Here is an 18,673-nt window from a genome sequence, read left to right as displayed (position 1 = left end):
ATGCAGCTTTTTATTAACACAGTTTTGAGGCTTCATATTTAACAAAAGTATCAGTAGCATTTGAAACTTAAGGTCACAAGTTGTGAAACTGAGGTTATTGCTTTTACCAGGTTTGTGTCAAATAAGTTTTAAAAGGGAAATCAAATTGTCTCTGTGGTAATAGTCTTTTTTGCACCTTCAGCAAATACTTATTGACTCCCCAGTATGTGCTGGCACTTGCCAGGTATTTGGGATAAGGCTGAGTAGCAGACAGTCTCCCTCTAATTGTCAAGAAGCTTGCGCTTTAGTGGGGCCAGCAAGCTTCTAAGTATATAACCACAGCAATGCCGAGAGCCGCTGCTTGAGAGGCACTGTGCCAGCTTGTTTACATGCATTCGTTCTAATTACTGCAACAACTCTGGATTAGGCATTATCAGCAATTTATTGTAAACAGAAGTTCAGACAGTTTAAATTCATTTGCCGAAGGTACACGTTGGAGGTAACAACTTTAAACTCAAGTGCTGAGTTCAAAGACTGAGATTTCTTCCCCCCACATGATGTCTCTTGTTGGGTACATACAGTAATAGAGAAATGACCTGGATCCCTCAGTAAGTTTAATTCAGTGAATAGAACCCAACTGCTGCAGAAAGAAAAAAGCCAGAGTCATTTTTGATCCTTCCCTGAACTCTCTCACTTGTAACCACATCTCCCCCCCACTCCAAACCGATCACTCAAAACGACCTCCTTTCTGCATCCTTACTTCCACCACCCAAATCCAGAGCATCATTATCATCTCTCAGCTGGATTACTGCAACGACCCCTTTCCTGAAGTCATTCCCTCTCCGCCACACTAGGTATTCAGGGTAGTCTTTTCCAAATGCAAATCTAATTATATTACATCTGTGTTTAAACGATTTTTCCTTTAAAATTAGATCTCAAAAGCTTTGCATGATTTGCCTCGATGATATGGATTCTGCCTAATTCTATAGCCCTTTCTCTCAAGTTCTCCCCATGCACTCACTCTGAGCTTTAGCCATTTTAATCTTTCACTTCCTCAATCACGCTTGCTTTCTTCTCCTCCTGGACACCGAGCTTCCTCTCCCGTTTCACGGAACAGTCTTCCTCCCCACCTTATGTATCCGAATTCCAATGATTTTTCATTTTACACACCAGATACTGACTACTTCATGAGCTTTCTCTGACCTCCTAAACATGGTTGGACTTTCCTGGCATGCTCTCCCATAGCCTCCCACCCACTCCCCCATGACACTTAGCACATTTTACAGAAAATGCCTATTTGCTTTTTTTTTCTTTTTTAATCTTTACCCCGTTATAGACAAGTTGTCCTTGCTCTGAGAGGTCAGGGACCAACTGTGTCTTGCTCCAGTAGAATCTTTGTAGACTATCATAAAACATCTGAAATATAATAGTTAAAAATGAGTGTCTATAGAGCCTTTGAAAGAAAATCTTTATTTTTAAAATAAAAAGCTTTGTGTTGCTTTCAAGAAATGAATCAGTGTATGTCAAATATAAAATATCTATATCTTTTACAAAACCTAAAATATTTTGGGGAAAAAAGACAACGGCACACTCTTTTTTCACCTTTGTTTTTGTTGCCATCTGTTCTTTCTTCAATGGTAATGCAGTATTTCATTCCAAAACACCTGATATTTGGCTCTACTTAGCATTTAAAGTGGGAGACACTGAAAATCTCATTGAAAGCAGGAACTAGCAGAAAAGTCAAACTGTGTGCCTGGGAGGGAGAGGAGTCAGATTTAACTTGGAAATATAATAGGGGAGACTTTTAAGAACACCCGCTCAAACTAAATGGAGGAGATCTTCATTTACCAAAGACAGTCCTACTCTCCCTAAAATGCCAGATTGTAATAGAAAATTTAATTTCTACAGTGTCCAGGCACTTCACGAAGATTAATTCTTCCAGAAGCCTAGAACCTTAGTGATTTTATCACATTTTTGGGAATTGGTATAGTTTAACATAAATTAATTTATCATTTATCTTTCTTTTATGTCCTACCTTTTCCTAGATTACAACTAAGTCATAAGCCTTTTAAGGATATAAAACCTGAATTTTCAGAGGCAAGTATGGACTGCCAAATTATTTGAGATTTCACAATACAATTCTGCTCCATTCACTTTGGATGTTAAATAGGTTTTTCCCTAAAAATATGTTCATGTGTAAGCTTTATCCCATAAAAAGTTGAGGCAGTTTTTTAAATAATGTAAGGGTCAGGTTGCATTAATTTTGGAAAATACATGTGTTTAGACACATATTATTCATGATTTCATTTACTAAACATCCACTGAAAACTCATTCTTGTGCCTATCGAATATGGCATCTATTATGTCCATCCTTATTGTCACCTGTCCCTCAGCAGTATAGTTGGTAAGATTAGACCTGCAAATAAAAGGTTAAATAACAGAAACAGATTTTACTATCAAATGTATGGTAGAGACAAACTTATTTTAAATAGCTTCAATAGATAGATTTTAAAGATCAAATTATATCTACTTCTTGCTACATGAGTTCTCCAACGCCCTTAGGTAAAAAGAAATAACATTCTGTCATAAACATATTCACTATACCATTTAATTTACTTATATGGGCATGGCCTTAGGATTCAAATCTAGAAGCTGTCTCTCCAGGATGTTGCAAGGTACAATTATATATTAAAGAAATAAACAAAAGAGAAGACAGATGGTTTTTATGCTTCGTTGATCCAAACAACTGATCTTTCTACTGAATTCCAAATGATATCTTCCTGAGCTATTGATTGATAAATATGGATTGTAACTAATCATAAAAAATTTAATGTCTGAAAGTCATCAGAGAAATAAAATGATTACATTCCTCAACGACCTACTCAGTATATTTTCTGAATATACAGAGCCATACACATACAATATATTATAAAATGCTAATGTTTTCATGTGTCTCCCTGCAGACAGAAGAGCGTAGCAGGAGAAAATCAGTGAAGCAAGACTCAACTTCCTTCTTTGCCATCCACTTTTGCAGGAACATTTGTCTTTCAGGCATTTGGGGAAATTTTCCTTTCTGTCTGACTTCCTTTGTCCTCATGGAAAATGAGAGTGAAGTGAAAAAGATAATCATTTATTTGAACAAAAAGCTAGTTTTGGGGAGCCAAGAAATAGAAATAACTTTTATTGCTTATTTTATTTTACTTTATTTTTATAATTTTTGTGCTCCATCAGAATCTAATGCCTTTGTTTACTGAACACTAAGATCCACAAAATTGTAACTAAAAAAGCAGTCAGTTTTATAAATTCCTGCAACTTTAATTTTACTAATTTTACTTGACAAGATGAATTTTAGCTTTGGAATTCAATAACAATTTGTAAGAGAAATTTCTAGTGAGAAGAAGTTGACATTGAGAGACCTTTCTGTCTGTTTTTTCTTCCCAAGAATAAGAGTAGATGGTGATGATCACCATGATCATGATCACACTGATGGTGTGTGTGTGTTTCACCACAACCTCAAACACCACTTTCTCTCCATCACCATATAAAAGTTTATTGATCCCCTATCCACTCAATGTTCTCTTAGTTATAATAACAAAGTGTCAAGCTTCAGAACTTCCATTTTATAGGTGAGGAAATTCCATCCCAGAGAGTAAGTACATTATCTGATATTATATGATGATCTAACATTGTGGCTTGGAAACCAGATCTCCTGACACCCACCTCAGCATTCTAACCTGGATGGAATATACCACACAAAGAACAACTCCTGGGAAATTGTGGAAGAATAGAGAGACAAAAATCATATAAAAGGACAGAGTCATGGCTACTAAACAGATTAAACTACCATCTGCTCATGGGTTCATTTGCTTAATTATTCTCTCTTTCAAATCATCAGTTTCTCCCTCTCTACTGGATTACTCTTAAAGGCAAACAAACTTTTCTTAAACAACAATAACATCAGCACAACAATAAAGATTTCCTGTAACCCCATGTTTCTCCACCCCCATCTCCCTGCTGCTTCTCCCTTGAAAGAATCTTCTACAGCTGCTGCTTTGGTCTACAGTATTCTCAAAACCTGCTCCAATATAGCTTCTGATTTCAACATTCTCTTCATTTGATTCTTGTGATCATGGCTTCTTGCTTCTAAATTCCATGGTCATTTATTTGATTTATCTTTTATCTGTTTTATCTAGACAGCTCAGTAATATTCTCCACAGGTCATTACTTCATCCTTCCTAAAATGCCTTTTCTTTTGAATTTCTTAATATTGCACTATTTTTCTATCCCATTTATAGCTTCTTACTGGGTTCTTTTGCTGAATCCTGTAAACATTGTGATGTCCCAGAGTTCTCTTCTAGATGTCTTTCTCTTCTCTGGGTATGCTCTTCTCTAAGGCAATATTTAGGCTCTGGCTTTCACTATCATCATTGTGTTGAAGATTGTCCAAGCTTTGTCTCAAAAGGGTGTTTTCTACCTAGATTTGTATACTATCTTCACTACATCTCCTCTGCCATGTACAATAGTCATGAACAACTTAAAATAACTCAGACTGAATTCTTGATTTTTCTTCCCAAACCTATTCCTTCATCATTTCATCTGAGTATGTGACACTACAATCTGCCCAGCTGAGCAAGCTAAAAATCTGGATGTTATCCTAGATTATTTTTAACTGGTAATATTCCTCTAATTCCTCTTACTTTCCATCCTAAGATCTAATCTAAAGCCTAGTCCTATCAACTTTATCCAAAAAGAAACATAACCCAAATCCATCTGCTTTTCTCCATCTCTATCACTGCTCCATCCTCTCTCACCTGGACCAATGTCATGACCTTTCAACTGGTGTCTGCTGCTGGTCTCTCTCTGCCTACTCCTCTACAATTAACTTTCACATAGTAGCTAAAGTAATCTTTTTAAACTGTAGCTTACATGCTGGCACTCCCCCATCTTCTTAAAATCCTCCGGTAGCTTTCTGTCATACCTAGAATAAAATCCAAATACTCGCTCTGATTTTACAAAGTTTCATTTATCTATACCATTCACTTCTCAAACCTCATCTTCTACTTTTCCAGGTGTGCTCTAGACACACTGCCTTTCTTTATTTTTATGTCTGTTTCTATTAACTCATCAAGCACATCCAGAATAATGATAACTAACATTTATTAATACTGAACTGTGTACCAAACTATGTCATACTATTCTACACTCTTAGCATATATCTCTTTTTTAATCTTCCCAATAACACTGTGATATAGGTATTATTACTGTTGTTACCCATGAGATACTGAAAAGTTAAATATTGTTCAAGTCTCCCAGGGGGTGAGTGATAGAATCAGGATCCAAATCCAGGCAGTCAGACTCCTTAACCCATGACTTCAATGACTTTAAAATGCTGCCTTCCCCTGGCTGATCCACTGCCTGAATGTCCTTCATTTCAATTTATGGGTCCATGGCTGACTCCTTGTCAATTCGATTAAATATCATCCTCTCTGAGAGGTCTTCCCTACTCACCCAATCTAATGCAGCTCCCGAGTCACTTATCAAACTTCACTCTTCACATATCTGCATTAAAGTTATTCTTACCTGATATATTGAGCTTGTTTGCTTTTTTGCTTATTTTTTCCTTCTCTCTTCCTATTAAGATTCACCAGAAGTGTCGTGTCTTCCGCACCATTGTAATTCTAGTACCAAGAACAGGGTTTGATGCTCGTTAAACTAAATTGATGCTGGATGAATGAACAAATGAATGAGTGAATGAAATACCCCTGTCTCAGATCCAGAAGCCCTTCTTTTAGCACCTAAGTGTCTGTTTTCTGAGGTAGAATTGACTGGAATAAGAATCAATTACTGCCATCAAACAAAGTAGATGGTAAAAAGAGTCCATTAGTCCATAGACCACCCCACCATGATCAGCCTATGTGGAGGAGCTTTATGGAAAACAACTTATGCACAACTCAGTGAAGAGTAAAAGACATTTCCATACACAATTATCATAGAGCTATTTTGAGTTTTAATCAAGTTTATTGCCATGGAGTCCAAAATCCTCAATGCACTCACTATTTCAGACTAAGAAACCAAGGGATTCATTTCAGGTATAGATATTATTTAAATTGTCAATACTTTGGGTCACTAGTTCTTCACTTCAAATGTGCTTCTTAGATTACTACTACAAAGATTGATTTATTCTAAGGATGTTACTCTGGGATGAAAAGTGGTGGAATGAGGTCAAATCCAGAGTGGTGCCATTAAGAAAAAGGCTAGCATTGCACATTGTGAGTCACTGGGCAGTTGGGAGACAGCCGATGGGTGACAGACATGGAGGAAAATAATGGAGAGAGGAATACACATAGGAGAATCAAAGAATGCAAAACGCAAAGTTCATAAATGTTCACAAGATCTTCTCTGGCCAGAGACTAGATAGAAAATGTTTTTATTTGCAACCAGAACTCACATAGTTTCACGTGCATATTTTGAAAATGGTTTACATCTAACTTAAAAGCCCATTCACTGAAATATCACAGAGTTAAAGTTTGCAAAATTATATTGATTTACTAGATTATAGATATGTTTCCCTCACACAGACGGGCGACTACCATTAAGATATATATGCAGGACCAAATCAGTGAGACCTAATAAGAAATATAACTGCATGAATTTGTGCTTTCTAGATCATCACATTCATTTTTTATAGAAAACTAAACATGGGAAATTAGTTGAATTTGCTTGTTTCTGTCTATGTTTGACAGTTTATGGATATGTTTTGTAGAAGAGTAGAGGTAAAATGTGGCTTAAAATAAGATAAATTGCAGGTTATCAAAGGAAGCTGTCTTAACGGAAGAGGTGCTATTATATATTACAGTATCTAGGGCTAAATTTCTGTAATTTTTACTTAATATCAACAGATATTCAGTGCACTCAGTACGACCTCCTTTTATTCTCAATATAGATTTGGTCCTAAATAACTTCTTCATTTAACTTTCTTGTCAGTTGATTCGAAAAAAGAAAAAGAAGTAGAATAAAAAAAGAAACGGAAAGGATAAGCACAAGCAATGGTATTTTGAGAAGCTACAACATATGGACCTATTTTGTCTCTGTTCACCTTATATTCCCAGCACCTAACATAGTGCTGGTACATAAGAAGTTCTCAGTGAATCATTGTTAAATGAATATGTAAATTAATTATTTTATATTTAAATAGTAACTATTGGTTTTGCCCTCTAATTTGTTTCAGAGAAAATGCCCATTGCTACAAGAAGAGAGCAAAATCATTTTTAGTTTAGGTATCAGAAGCTTTTAAGCCCTGGTATTATTTCTGTCTTAATTCCTGGTCTAAACAATCGAAGGCTCAGCAGTATCCCTCTGCCACACGGATACAATGATGAGTTCGATCCAAACACCACAAAAGCCAACACACCCAAGCCACGATGTGCTGTTAGTTTTTGGCAATGTTGTTTACAAAAGATTCATGGCGTCATTCTTTGTCCCAAAGATAGTTCTTATGCAGGTTTTAATTTATCCATCCAACTCAATTCATATTGAAGTTATGTCTACATGAACCAAATCAAGAAGATCCTTTAGACCCAGAAGATGAATCAACATCTGAAATACGCATACGTCTGAGGGAAGCACGAGCTTTACGTCTTCTTGTGTCTAAACTGTGATTCGGTCTTCAGGCAATAGAGGCTACCTATGGCAAAAGGGGCCAATTGTGCTGATGAGGCAGGTTAAAAAACTCATTTTGAGGTTTAATTATACAGTTTAACCAACTAAAATGTTAAGTCAAACTCCACAACTACAAAATCTCTATTCACTCTCAGCATCCAAACAACTTGAGGTCGCCATAATTTCTTACTGACTGTATTTCCATTTGGCACTTTCCTCTGAGTATAAAGTTTAGTGGGGATGAAAATTCCATTATGTTTATGTTTCATATTTGGGACATGATATTGATCTATACCTAGAACAAATTTAAAGTGACTTCTAAAATTCCACGCAGCTTTCTTTTCAAGTAATCAAGAAATATCATTCATCTTTAAAAGATATTTTTCAAGAAAGTTTAAACTAATTTTTCCTTCTATGGAAAGCGGGTCTTCAACAGGAGCATATTTCTCCAAGGTCATAATCACTTGCTACTTTGAAATAAAATGCACGCCATTTCTACTTGAATCACATGCACAATGTCTTTAATACAGCTCCTACACATGTACTAACTGATGCAATCGCCTATTAGCTTTTCTTAACACCCCTATGAAGTAATGATAAATGCCATCATTCATAGTAAGAATTCTAATTCTTTTAAGGTTGAAAGAATTAAAGAAAGAGAGATTGCCATGTCAATTTTAAGACAGATCTTGAAGTATAAAGAACATAATTTTAATCTCATCCTTCCAGGACTGAAACCAAATTAAAATGCAGAATATTCACAACTTTCATTGCTGGAGACTATTTACAGCTTCAATTTCCACCTCCTTCCTAGACCTGCAAGGAAGCATGGCATAAAAAACCCTGGAAATGATTTTTCAATAGGCAATATATAAATGTGATGTTTGCTTTTTAAATTTAATGACTCATAATGTTTTGCAGGTATTTTAATTTTAAAATTATAATTTAAATATGTTCTGCACATGGCTAGAAAATTATATGTTTAGAATAAAAAGACTTAGAATAAAAAGCATGTCTCCTCCTGTAGTTCTGCTCTCCAGAGGCAACCACATTTAAGTTTAATTTTAGTGCTTCTGGTGGTTAAATCCATCTTTGTAATAATACGCTTGTTTTTCCACCATTTTTTATTTGGTTTATCAATTTTGGACACTTTACTGACTTTCCGCTCTGCAAAAAGGAGGATTTAGATCATTTAGCTAAAGCCACTTTCTTTCTCATCTCCTCATAATACACTTTTACAACTATTCACAATTCGACCCTTACCAACTTTGTAACTTCAAACCCCATATTTAAATCTTTATGATTTTTTCATTAATTATAGGAAAACTCTCTTAATACCATGTTTTTAAATATGAGGACAGTTTGAACCTCATCTTTCTTTCACCTCTTCTCCTAATTTTTAATTCTCTCACAGTGTGAACTTTATCTATTCTTCTATCTTATCACAGTTGGAAACATTTTGTCGTTTCTATAATCACACAGCAGATAAAATGTCTTTTAAGTATTCTGTAATTAGTTCATGGGCTGATTCTACAAATTAAAAGTTATTATGACAATGCTTATATTGTTATTTGGGCGCTAAGTATGTATTCCTTTCCTCTGTAAGTCCAATGTCACAACATCTGTGCCATTCAAAGGAGAATATTACTAGAGTTAAGTTCAAATGAATTCTCCTTTTATGTATTTCAAAAACCAACTTCACTATACCCAGTTTTTTCTAGAGGGTCTCATACAGTATTTCTTTTTTTTTTTTTTGGAGGAAGATTAGCCCTGAGCTAACATCTGCCAATCCTCCTCTTTTTTCTGAAGAAGACTGGCCCTGAGCTCACATCCATGCCTGTCTTCCTCTACTCTATATGTGGGATGCCTACCACAGCATCGCTTGCCCAGCGGTGCCATGTCCACACGTGGGATCCGAACTGGTGAACCCGGGGCCACCGAAGCAGAACGTGCCCACTTAACTGCTGTGCCACCAGGCCGGCCCCTTCATACAGTATTTCTATAGATCAACTTCTCTTATTTCTGACACCTTCCTCCTGGAGATGTCTGTCCATTCTGGACTAGCTGCTCTCAAGGCGTACTGCACAGTTGTCATTCTGGGACAAGAAGTCAGTTTTCCTGATCTCGTCTTCCCTTGTTTTGGTTTACTTGCTTATTTTGCTGCAATTTATCCTCGAGTAAACTCTTAAGAAAGGGTGCATTGTAGGTAAACTTTGGAAAGTCTGCATGTCAGAAAATATCCTTATTCTATCTTCCTCTGATTTTTCTTCCTAAATATAAAGACACTGATCATTGTCTTCCAGCATCCAGTACTGATGATGAGAAACCCAGTGACAGTCTAATTCTTATCCGTTTGCATGTGACCACCTCACACTTTCTCTGCAAAGATCCAATTTTTCTCTTTATTCTTAATCTTCTGAAATTTCACAGTAAATTTCTTTAGGAGTAAATCTGTTTTTGTTCATTATAATGTGTGCCCTTTTAATTTGAATATATAGGTTTTGTAACTGGGAAAATTTTGTGCATAATTTCTTTGATAATTTTCTCTACTCTTTTTCTTTCTCCTCTCGTTCTAGAGACTTGCTCTTCAGATGTTGGAGCTTCTGGATCGATCCTATATGGATCCATGTATTTTCTCTTATTTTCATTTTTACTTTTTTAATTTTCTGAATAACTCTTTTTATCTTCCAATTTATTAATTTTAAAAAAGTAATCATATTTTAAATTTCAAATAGCTCTTTTTGTTTTCCTTTCACAGTACACAGACTATAATATGCAAATCTCTCTAAAGACACTAAGATTCCCTCTGCTCTCTGAATTTTCTCTCTTTTTATGGTAGTCTGGTTTTTCTGCAGATTTACTTTGGTCATTCTTATTCTAAACTTTTTCAAAATCTCTGCTAATTCTTGGTTACCCAGTCATTTTTAAAGATTTAACAATCAATCTGCTTGGAAACTCTGTGTATTTAGGCAGGGCATGACACTTCATTCCATGGTGAGTATGCAAAGAGACTATCAAATGCAGAATGCAAGAGCCTTTGTTCTAGAGCTCCAATGCCTACATTAGTTGCCCTACGTCTTTTCAGGTAATTAACAGAGTTTCGTAGATTTTTTTTTTTATGTGACTTCTAGGATCCTGAATCTAGGAGTGAAGATGGGATCAATTGCTCTTACGGCATGTTTTCAGTGGTTTTCCTGTTTTCAGCAACCTACCTCCTTCCCAACATCCTTTATACCTGAGTCCCTTACTTCTCTTTCTCAAGGCAGAGCAGCCCCCACCTCAGCTCTTGCCTTCTCTACACAGACACTGAGGCATCTTATATCCTCCTACATCTTTAATTACCACTCTCCATCACCTTCTGCCTTCTAGAAATTTGTTAGTTTCTTCTCCACTAATGACTCTTATACCTTTCTCTTTGCTTTGGTTTTTTTTCCCTCATGTTTTACTCCTTGATTATCATTTCAATGAGATCTTGGGAAATAAAGAAGATAAAAGCACATATTAGTCCATCATCTTACACCAATTACTTTTCACAGTTTACCTAATTTTGCCATTTATATTTTGTTCAAAAAAGAATTTATTATCCACGCCTAAGAAAAAGTATCATTTTGTTTTGTGGTGTTTTTCAGAGGGAGAGATGTTTTTCTATTTATTTCAATATACTTAGACTTGAAATTTTCATGCACTTACCATCTGTGAATGTAGATATACTTACATAGGACATAATTAAGGATTATATTACTTTCACTTGCACATTCAGAGAATATACTCAACTAGATTCATTCAGAATACATTTGCTTTTTCTAGTTCAAGTTGATATTACTTTACTCATATATTGTTCATGTGTTTATACAAGTTGAGCTGATACATTCTAAATAAGTTTAACCCAAGGTCTTGCTATTCAATATAGAAAATGCCGTAAAGTCTTCTGAATTATATGCCCAGTTTATCAGGCTTGAGGAAATTATAAGGTAATTCTTTTATTTAAAGTATATAAGGATGCCATCTCATCTAATTTCCTTCACAAAAGGAGAAAAAACATGTATACAATTCATGTTTCATGAAATGCTAGAAATTACTAAACACATAATTATCACTAAAGTAATAGTACAAAATAGAATATTAGCATTCATCATCTTCCTAACGGCACGGCTTAGTACTCTGCCAGTTACCAATTATTCTTATGAGGAACATCTATAGATAAAAATGAGCCAAAATAAGTTTCAAGTTAGAATTAGTTTTGCATTTGCTTTGTGGATGTCTTCTTTCTCTTACAAACACACAGGAACCAATAGAAACTAAATAGAAATGTATCAATCCTAGGGATAGTCAGAGGAGGAGCTAAGAAACATGGAACACATAAGACAAAATTTCTTTTAAAATGTAAAAAAAGAACAGAAAGTAAAATAGAGGATAAATGGATAAGAAAAAAAAATTCCTTTGTTTAGACAAAAGGTCAGTATTTATAGGCACTCATATTGTCTTTCACAATGTGTATTATAAATAGCTTTTAAATTTTGCTGTTTAAGAATTTCACAAAATGATGGGTTTCCTTTTAGTTTAGGTTTTGGCATTTATGACGTCTAGGCTTTTCCTAAGATCTTATTCACAGCTAAAGTGATAAAAAATATTACAATTTTTCAAGGAAGTCATTAATTTTTCATCATGCTACTCCACATCTTTCACTTCATTTGACGACGGGGTCTAAGGGCTTACCTTTTGGGCTTTCTTTCCTTCGCATCTTCATGGCTACTGTATCAGGCTTACTACCTGCACAAAGTATTTTCCATTCAAAACTCTACCTCTTTCAAGTAGACTGTGTTGAAATTCATTTTTTTATAGCATGACTCCATTTATATGAAAATCTAAAAATGGCAAAACTCAAGCAACAGAATGCAAATCAGTGGCCGTCGGGTCTAAGGCCAGGGAGAAAAGATTGATTACCCTTCCCTTCATAGCTGGAAATTTGCTTATGTTTATGCTTTTGATGAATAATCTATCAGATATATTTAAGTATTTCTGTGGACATATGTTTTTACTCCTATTGTTGTATTCTATAAAGATATCTTTCACAGGAGCTACTCATTCACAAATGCAAACTGAAAATTAGCTTATAGAGCTCTTTCTGGCTTCCATAAGTTGTCCACAGCCTCGAAGCATAGGGGCAGGGAAGGGGCGGGGAGGGGGAGCCGGTGATCAGGTAAACAGGCCCATGGACAATTTGTTTGATTTTTTTGACTCCTTTACTTAGAAGAAGCAGGTGCTGAATAGGTATAATGATAATGACTTTCCTCACTTATTTCTTTCCAGATTGTACAAATCACTTCCCAATTTAAAATTCTACACTTTAGATTTAGAGTACTGAAAAAGCAACTATTCATGGTTCAAATTATAGTTCAACATGTGGTACCCAACATGAATGATCATTCATTCGGAGTATGTGATATCAGTCCCATGGATTTGCTTTGTTTTAGGATACCTTTCTTTGCTCTTGGTATGAGTATGTATGCTGGAATCACTGGCCATGTCCACCCAACATGTTTATGTCTCTCTAATTTCAGCATGTGGCAAATTGATGAAAATCACAGGTCCAATTACAGTCAAGACATCTGGAACCCGATTTGGCGCTTGGATGACAGACCCTTTAGCATCTGAAAAAAATAACAGAGTATGTTCCTTCCATAAATGCCTTTATTTAGAATTATGTTTTATTTACACTTTATGTCTACAGAGCTATTCATTTCTTTTCAGGAATATTAATCTCAACTTGAAAGGTGTTACACCATTTGCAAATATTTTGTTTGATAATATTAACATATCTACTGATATATGGCAAATTTATTTTAGTAAAATGTTCCATCCTATAATTTACCAGTGAGTCTAGTTTTTAGTGGTTTTAATGTTGTTTGATGCTTGAAACGGGCTATTACAGGTGTACAAAATTCTCTGTATACTCCTTCTAAAACTTGCTCCTTAGGGTGAAAAAAAAAGCAACACCAAATAAGTGAAAAAGTTAAGAGCTAACCAATTCACTAAACAAGCTAAAATATCACTGGAGACAAGAAGTAATTTTAAAAGAAATAGTACTGAAATTTTGGGGAGGTATTTTCATAAGTTAGTAATGCCTATATTATATAAGTCAGTATCCTGCAAACTTACCATAGCTCTATGTTCTATTACAGAATTCAGTACACATTAAGATTCTCAAAGGTTAAATCTACATGACATTAGTAGCCAAATTAGTAAAATGGTTTCATGGAAAGGTAGTTGTACCTCTCAGCTGGTCTAATGAATAAGTGTTACTAAAAGGTTCTGTGGTATCCATAAAGGATACCACAAGTTGAAAGTGTAAAATAGACCATACATTTTTCAGAGCAAGGAATAGAATAAATAAATTTACTGAAGGTGATATTTTCCGCAGTTATTACTGATTGCGTCTATCAGGTAACTAAACAAAATGATGTGATTTGCATTGATACATGTTTGGTTCACTCAGTGATATGCACTGAATGGTCAAAAATATAACACTAAAAAAGAAAAGACAAAAAGAGAATCAACTTCAAAGCAGTAAATTCAGTTGTTTCCCTTCTATATAGACCATGATTCTACTTTTGCAAAAGCCTGCATTGCTATCACATTGCAGCAGGTCAGCTGTAAGTAATGTGGCTTCCAGAGCCCAAGAATGGTGATATTAATAGGTGCTGCGTCTCATTGTCTTTATTTTGGAATTCTCAGAAAGGTACAGCATTTTGTCACTCCATGTTTTTTTCCTTCTTCCCAGGTCTGGTACATGGACAGTTATACTAACAACAAAATTGTCCGTGAATACAAATCAATTGCAGACTTCGTCAGTGGGGCTGAGTCAAGGACATACAACCTCCCTTTCAAATGGGCGGGAACTAACCACGTTGTCTACAATGGCTCACTCTATTTTAACAAATATCAGAGTAACATCATCATCAAATACAGCTTTGATATGGGGAGAGTGCTTGCCCAACGAAGCCTGGAGTATGCTGGTTTTCACAATGTTTACCCCTACACCTGGGGTGGATTCTCCGACATCGACCTAATGGCTGATGAAATTGGGCTGTGGGCTGTGTATGCAACTAACCAGAATGCAGGCAACATAGTCATCAGCCAACTTAACCAAGATACCTTGGAGGTGATGAAGAGCTGGAGCACTGGCTATCCCAAGAGAAGTGCAGGGGAATCTTTCATGATCTGTGGGACACTGTATGTTACCAACTCTCACTTAACTGGAGCCAAGGTGTATTATTCCTATTCCACCAAAACCTCAACATATGAGTACACAGACATTCCCTTTCATAATCAATACTTTCACATATCCATGCTTGACTACAATGCAAGAGATAGAGCACTTTATGCCTGGAACAATGGTCACCAGGTCCTGTTCAATGTCACCCTTTTCCACATCATTAAGACTGAGGATGACACATAAGCAAATGTAATTTGTTTTCATTGATCTAAACAGTGTCATTTGTGATAAACTCTATAGAATCCTTTCTGGTTTTTATTTATTATAACTTTCATCATTTCTCCAAAGCATTTTTTATTATAAAGTTGGTGTTTCAAAAAACAGCTGAGCCTGTCTAAATTAACCTGTTGGAAACACATCTTAACTCCTAAATTTACAAGGCCTATCATGTCCTTGTCATGAAAAGCACTAAATAGAGCTTAAGTGGCTAAAGTCATAGTTTTGCAAAAGATTAATGATCTGCCTTATATTAGAGTCAGAGACTAATGGTGGCTTAAATGCATGAATGTCTTTTTTTTTTTTTAATCTGTCATTTTTTACTGTCTTCTGCTCCACATCAGGAAATATTTTGGTAGGAATTAGAGGGAAAAAAAGCACTTTCCCCTCATTTATTTCTAAAAAAGATTTAAGGATTTTATTAATATAAAACAATAAAATTAATCATTTTGCTGTTATACAATTCTCTGATGCGGTGCTGTACAGTCATTTTTAAATCTCTTGCTAACATTTTCTTGGCAATATGTATTTCTACCATTGTAACCACCATTGTACAATTGTATCTCTTCACTTCTGGGAAAGTAAGTAATATTTTTTATAAAATACACTGCAGTTTAATCTCAGTAATTACTACGAGTCAATTTTCAAGTGTGATCAAGAAGGAAGTATCTTCTAGGCTTACCCCTTGACACAAGCATTACAACTAAAAAGAAAATCAAGCCAGATCCCTTACGTATAATCTTTATTTTACCCCAAGTTTACTAGACCACTGACACTGAATGCTAAAACTTAAACTTACTCATATGGATACATTACTCTGCTCAGTCTACTGAAAAAAAATAAAACCAAATAGTTGCTTGCAAAGATGTAGCTGGGTCACAAAAAATGAACTTCAATTCACTCTACTTATTTATTACAGAACCAAACAAATTTTGTTCTTCATAATTTAATATATTAGTGTTCTAGCTTTTATTTTACACACAACTTGCAGTAATGTAATTCCTTGTGTCAGGACTCTAAAAGTACAGGAAACACATATAAAAAGTCTTAAAAAGAAAATTTCCGTAATGTCATCTAGATTTATATTATAAACTCTGGAGAGTTATTGGCAAGAATTGTGCTAAAGAAAATGATGGGAAAACTTGGGAGTTGTCTATGTGGTTTAAATGGGCAAATAACCAATTCAGAAAACAAGATGGGAAGGCAACCCCTTGATACCCTGATTCATTGTGTGTGCAGAAGTAATGTAACGAAAAAAATAAAGCTTTAATAATTTTTTATGTTAATAAACCCAAAACCATATAATCAATATATATCAAACATATCATTGGGTTTGGATGTACTTTCCATATATTAAAAATACCTACCTAAGGCAGTTTTACAGAAACTAGAATGGGTCGGTTTTGCAATTTAAAAAGTATATTCTATAATAAATATTATACAACTTAAATTGTTATAAATGTTGACTTTCACACATACATAATATCATAATTTCCTTTGTAAAGTAAGAATATAATAACTCAGATAAAGCATTGTGTAAAGAAATACTAATACATCAGAGTAATTCATTTCTAATAGTCACAAGTAAAACATCATTCTCAAATATCTCACTGTCAAAATTGTAGAATTCAATAATCCAATCTTGAAAGTGTTAAAGTTGAACAAAGATTTCTTTGTCTGTCTACAAAAAGTTAGCATGATTTAATGACCACTCTGGGTCCCTCTGCAATGTTGTCTTCCCTTTTAACACATTTGTATAAGTTCTCCTCTGCTTTTGAGGGTTAGAAAATGTAGGGGATTCACTTGGCATTGCACACACACCACAAAAATAATCGGCCAACACTTTGTATATCAAGAGTTTCTATGAAGAAAGAAAGTCAATTTCAGAAATGAACGAATTTTTAGTAGATGGCCTCGAATGGATATCTGGATCTTCATTACTTGTTATTTAGAAAAATGATGTAATGTGGTATCATCACATACATTCAAAACCTGGATGGTCACAGCTTTTTTGTGAGATATGCAGCCTGTAAAGCACTTCATTGTTTTCTATGTAAGGTTTCATCACCGTATCTAATTTATAGTGTATGTGCTGCTAGAGCAAGCACAGATTTTATTATTGTCACTAGAAGTGGGGGTAACATGAGTTTAAACATGTGATTTGCATTAAGCATTTATAGTTTAAAAGCATTTTTCTTAATAAATTATCAGTTTTGTGCCTGAAATAAATAAGAACTTAGTCTAAAAACTGTTTTTGTTTAAATCTCAAACAAATAAATTTTATGAGGGAAACAACAGCTATTTCAAAATCATCCACGCAATCCAATCAGTGAAGAAATCCAAACTCACAAAGTCTTAATCCTAAGTGGAACTGTATAACTGGTATTTTGAGAATTAACCAGATCATTAACAAACTTCCATGTCATTCACATAATAGTATGATCATAGTCTGATTGTGTTTGTGTGACATTTGTATTTGTGGCTCTTGAATCACAATATTTATTACTTACACTTACACTTATATCTGTGAGTTTATAAAACGATAATATTTCAGCGCATTACCAATACATAGAGATAAGAGAGAAAATAATGGCAGATGTCTACATGAAACATTACAAGTGATTAGATAAGATTTACCATAAACTAATAATCTTTGGTTCCTATTACTATACTCATAAAGTCATTTCAACTTTACAAACCATAGTATTCTCTCTGATAAAATCTTATCTTCAGAAAATTGATTCTTAGCCTTAATAAGAAAATGGTCTTTATATCTGAAAATCACTACAAAACTTACAAGTACAAATTTTTCACAGAGAAGAATTACTTTTAAAACGTAACTATACAAAATTGTACTTCTGTTCAAACTAAAAATAAAACCAGTTGTTTTCTTACTAAGGTAAGTTTTACATATAATGATCCTTTAGTTTTATTCTCCTTAAAGAATAGATTTTCAAAAAAAAAAAACCCATCTGGCTCTCCTTACCACTCAAGATTACCAAACTTTTTCTGCTAATGCTAAATTTGAATTCAATTGACAGCAAAATTAAAAGGATCCCTTCAAGTTACAGCAAACATGAAAAATTATACAATTTGCAGAGTGTCTAAGAGCCAGGCCTTCTAGAAATCTGGATACTTTCCGAAACAAAACCAATAACAGCATCTTGCTGACTTGATGAGGTAGGTATGATTATATCCTCTACTAAAGGTACAACAAGAGTTCCTACAACATCATAAAAGAATGGGCATTATAGACAAAGAGTACTCCGCTTTCTCCATCATCACGTAGTAAGTGGACCATGAGAAGAACTACTGTAAATCGGCCTATTAGCACTATAGGCAGGGAGCATCAATTCAAATGTAGATGTTATAAGAGGATACAAAGCCTTAGTCTCTGCTCATAGCTAGAAACAGTTGCTTCTAGAAAGACTCAGTGGCACTAAATATCATTCAGTTCAGTAGGTTGTATCCATACCGAAATCAAGATCATGGAATGGTTTCCTGTTTCTAAAACTAAGTAAGCTCAGTATAAATCTCTTAGCT

The 18,673-nt window shown here is 34.7% G+C and overlaps 1 protein-coding gene across 2 annotated transcripts in view; it reads left to right on the top strand.

Moving 5' to 3' along the window:
• The window catches only part of OLFM3 (olfactomedin 3), a 182,203-nt gene extending 166,244 nt beyond the window's left edge, over positions 1 to 15,959 (top strand). For both annotated transcript variants that reach the window (XM_014865266.3, XM_014865265.3), the window contains exons 5-6: positions 13,200 to 13,306; positions 14,420 to 15,959. In XM_014865266.3, coding sequence (XP_014720752.1) covers positions 13,200 to 13,306; positions 14,420 to 15,097 — 785 coding nt within the window. In that variant the 3' untranslated portion in view covers positions 15,098 to 15,959. The remainder of the gene's footprint in view (positions 1 to 13,199; positions 13,307 to 14,419) is intronic.
• Positions 15,960 to 18,673: the final 2,714 nt, after the last annotated feature.

The sequence above is a fragment of the Equus asinus genome, chromosome 16 (assembly GCF_041296235.1).
Source record: "Equus asinus isolate D_3611 breed Donkey chromosome 16, EquAss-T2T_v2, whole genome shotgun sequence".
Taxonomy (NCBI): domain Eukaryota; kingdom Metazoa; phylum Chordata; class Mammalia; order Perissodactyla; family Equidae; genus Equus; species Equus asinus.
Note: the sequence above shows the minus strand (reverse complement) of the source record. Positions and strands in the feature narration are given on the sequence as shown.